General features: G+C 39.3%; 1 protein-coding gene across 1 annotated transcript in view; it reads left to right on the forward strand.

Annotated features, from left to right (window-relative positions):
- LOC103371084 (prolyl endopeptidase) overlaps positions 1 to 4140 on the forward strand; it is a 24232-nt gene that overhangs the window by 18237 nt on the left and 1855 nt on the right. Inside the window, 3 exon segments of the mRNA XM_008300305.1 lie at positions 1162 to 1256; positions 2631 to 2762; positions 3912 to 4125. Coding sequence (XP_008298527.1) covers positions 1162 to 1256; positions 2631 to 2762; positions 3912 to 4125 — 441 coding nt within the window.

The following is a 4140-nucleotide window of genomic DNA, read 5'->3' on the forward strand; positions in this document are numbered from 1 at the left end:
TTATTATTATTGTTATTATTATTATTACTGGTAACACCTGTGGGAAACATATTTTCTATATTTAAGTTGTTTTTAGTTTTTGTAAAATAAATAATTAAGAATCCTGCTCTTGTTTTTTTGCTGAATCATTCTGCACATATATCAGGTTATAAACTGTTTTTTAAATGTTGATTAAAGGTATAGCTCATAAAAGTGGGTTCCCAGCGCTATAAATTATTTTTCTTTATGTCATTTGCACTTATTTTTAAGTCCAATATTTATTTATTTGTCTGACGTGTGACGGGAACAAAACTAAAAAAAAACAACAAACTTCTTTAAGTTAAAGGAGCAAATTAAAAAAAGCCCCAAAACTGTGAGTTATAAACTCATTTTAAAGATTTTAATATATGTATAGCACATAAGAATATCTGCCCAGCAGTATAAATGATTTATAATGATTTCATTCTGATGTATTTGTTATTCTGTTTATTGGCCTTTATGTTTGTCCTGATGTGTGACAGCAGCAACAAAAAGCTGCTCAGCGTCCAGACGGTCGAACTACATCAGACACAAACACAGTGAATGACATGAACCAGTAAAGATTTATCACACTGGGAGGTTCTGGTTAAGATGCACATTCAGAGCTGAACAAATGTCTTAGAGCGCCACCCAGTGTCAGGTTTATGCCACTACTTTAACAGCTTCGTTTCTCATGTTTCTGTGGTGGTTGGTGCACCAGCATGGAGAAGCTCTGCCACTGAAATGATGTTTTTAATGCTAAATATAATTAAAGAAAACAGAAAAACTCGTTATGATTTCATGACTCAGATGTCAGATTATTATTTTACCGGCTGCCTGAACAGAAACATCAGCTTTAGTGGTTGAATGTTGATGATGGATTCATTCCCGACTCCTCAGAGGCTCAGATTTGGGTGTAAAAAGGTGAATTCAGTTTAAATCCCTCGTTCCTGTTTAAAATGGTGGAGAGCAGAGTGAGAATTAAAGCTCCTCATGGTGCCGGATGGTCGCGTAAACCTCATAAAATATCAGTTAAACTTTGACTGTGAGTGTGAATGTAGATGTTAGAAGTTCCTCTGTGATCGCAGTCTGAAGTGTAAAACCATCTGTTAACCTCTGAGTGTGTGTCTGAGGCTGACCGGTGTGTGTCTGCTGTCGTGTCAGTGTGGCCTACCTGCTGTTTGTGAGACACCTGGGAGGGATCCTGGCCGTGGCCAACATCCGAGGAGGCGGCGAGTACGGCCTCACCTGGCACAAAGGTAACGGCAGCTCACGCCGACGTCCTGACCACAGCTGAGGAACGTTTCTTCTGCAGTTAAACTCCAACGAGTCACAACTTTCTTCTTGTTAAAGTCAAAACGCTGCTTCTTAAGCAGAACTCGAGCTCAAAACAAGTTTCATGAGGTCTTTTATTAGATGTGACTTCTCCAGGGCTCCAGGCTGCCGACGGGTTTGAAAGGCGCCTTTTTGCTTTTTGTGTTTTTTTAAACTGCAGAATTACAACATTGAGAGAAACCGTAGAACACGAGGACTGTCTGATTTTTATCTTTTCACCTCAGTGACTCGTCTGGAAAAAACCTCCGACTCAAAGCTAAAAATCTGGATATTTGGTCAGAATCACTTGATTCTGCATGTCTCGTTTAAAGATTTTGTAAAAAGCGAACAGTTGCACTGAGCAAATTCTGTAAAAAACAGAAAATTCAGAGCTCTTTGTTGTAACCGCGACAAAAAAAAAACAAAACTGGGCTGATCTGCAGGAAGTGTTTCCACAAAGAAATGAAAACAAACTGGTCATGAAAACAGTAAATTATCCATAAAATGTCTGGAAAAAACTCTAAATCTAATCTGACAATCTGGATGTTTTGTCAAAATCACTTTATTCTTAAACATTTTTGCAAAAAAATAAACAGTTTGCACTGAACAGATTCTGTAAAAAGCAAAACATTTGAGCTCCTTTCACAAAACTGATCAGAAATAAAACCAAACTCTTCATGTTGACAGTAAAAAACATCTAAAATATCCACAAAACGTAGAGTTTCATCTGGAAAAACCTCCAAATGTAATCTAAACATCTCAACATTTGTCAAAATCACTTTATTCTTAAACATTTTTGCAAAAAAATAAACAGTTTGCACTGAACAGATTCTGTAAAAAGCAAAACATTTGAGCTACTTTCACAAAACTGATCAGAAATAAAACCAAACTCTTCATGTTGACAGTAAAAAACATCTAAAATATCCACAAAACGTAGAGTTTCATCTGGAAAAACCTCCAAATGTAATCTAAACATCTCAACATTTGTCAAAATCACTTTATTCGGCGTATTTTAAAAATTCGCAACACATTCTGGAAAAAGCAAAAAATTCTGAGCTGATCTGCTGGAAATGTTTTCACAGAGCTGATGAGAAATGAAAAGATATCTATAAAAAATAAAATATCTAGAAAATGTCTGGAAAAAGCTCCATATCTAATCTAGAAATCCCACCGAGCTGTGACTTATGGAAACATGGAGTCAGGTTGGAGACAGATCGCCGATCAGATCGTCCCCGATGGACGGTTTTACTCAGAAAACATTAGAAATGAATTCTTTGGGCTTTATTTCGGTGCCAAAACGACGGTTTCTGTGTCTGCAGGAGGAACTTTAGGGAACAAACAGAACTGTTTCGACGACTTCCAGTGTGCAGCCGAGTTCCTGATCCAGGAGAAGTTCACGACGGCCGACCGCATCGCCATCAACGGGGCGTCCAACGGAGGCCTGCTGGTCGGTGAGTACCGGTACCGGTTTTAGTGGAAACCTGGTGATACACGATGAAGAAAGTCAGAGGACGAAGAAAGGAAACGTGTTAACATTAGATCCTGGAAAGGTTGATGACTTGAATGACTTTTGGCTTTTATCTGCTGAAGTTCTGTGGATTTTCTTCATCAGATCCATTTCTGATCAGCTGTAGTGGATCAATGAAGCTTTGCTGCCATCTAGAGGTGGTTTCTGCTTCTAAACAAGACTTCTCACTTCATTTACTGCAGAAGTTTAACATTTAGAACATCTGCTACAAAAACAACAGCAGACTTTTAGCTTCTTTACTGGTTTTTCCTGCTTTTCAGTTTTATTCATCTGAAAACGAAGCAACTCAACAATCATTAAGTTGTTTTTAATCTAAAACCCTCCAGATTGTCTGCATGAAGCTGCTCTTGTGTTCTAAAACCTGTCGCTGTGTTTCATTACAGCAGAAAGTGAGGATTTGCTGTAAAGTTCTGTTATTTTTTCAGATTCTTACAGGAGTTTTGTTCTTATTTGCAGATTAATTCATCACAAACAGATGCAGTTAAGAAATCATTTAGTGATTAAAATGCTTCAGGTTGTCTGTTTTTTAAACCCTTCAGTGAGTTTTATTCCTGCAGAATGTGAGAACTTGCAGGTTTTATCACTTCACTTTCCTACAGGTTTGTCAGATTTATTCATCTTGAAATGAAGCAGCTGAGGAATTATACCAGTGGTTTTTCATGTAGTTTCAGCTCTGGAGCCTTGAGCTTTATTTTCATGGCTAAAATCTGCTAATTGAACTTGACTTTTACCTCTAATTTAACACATCAGCTGCTTTTTGTTTGCAATTTAACCCACGATGCCTAAAATGATGCCATCTGATAACATCCACCTGATCTCAGAGCTGCTCAGATTAAAAATGCTTCTTTGGCGTAACCGCTGATGTCAGGTCCATCAAACAGGAGCTGGCTGCTTGGCTTCAATTAATTAATCCATTAAACAGCACATTAAGCGGTGCTTAGTCACATCGTTTACTGGAGGCCGGCTGCCATCTGGCACCGAGCAGACCCAGTGGACCCAGTGGACGCCTGTTGCGTCGCTGGACGTCGGCGAGCGACATGAATAAAATCGTACGTTTGGTGTTTTCACTCAGCCGCCTGCACGAACCAGCGTCCGGACCTGTTCGGTTGCGTCGTGGCGGAAGTCGGCGTGATGGACATGCTGAAGTTCCACAAGTTCACCATCGGACACGCCTGGACCACCGACTACGGCTGCTCCGACGACGCCGAGCAGTTCAAGTGGCTCATCAAGTAGGAAAAGATCCCACAGCTGATGAATAGAACACAACCACAGAAAAATACGACTAACACGACAAATTTACC

This window comes from Stegastes partitus, unplaced genomic scaffold (genome assembly GCF_000690725.1).
Source record: "Stegastes partitus isolate 25-593 unplaced genomic scaffold, Stegastes_partitus-1.0.2 Scaffold1523, whole genome shotgun sequence".
In the NCBI taxonomy this organism is placed as follows: domain Eukaryota; kingdom Metazoa; phylum Chordata; class Actinopteri; family Pomacentridae; genus Stegastes; species Stegastes partitus.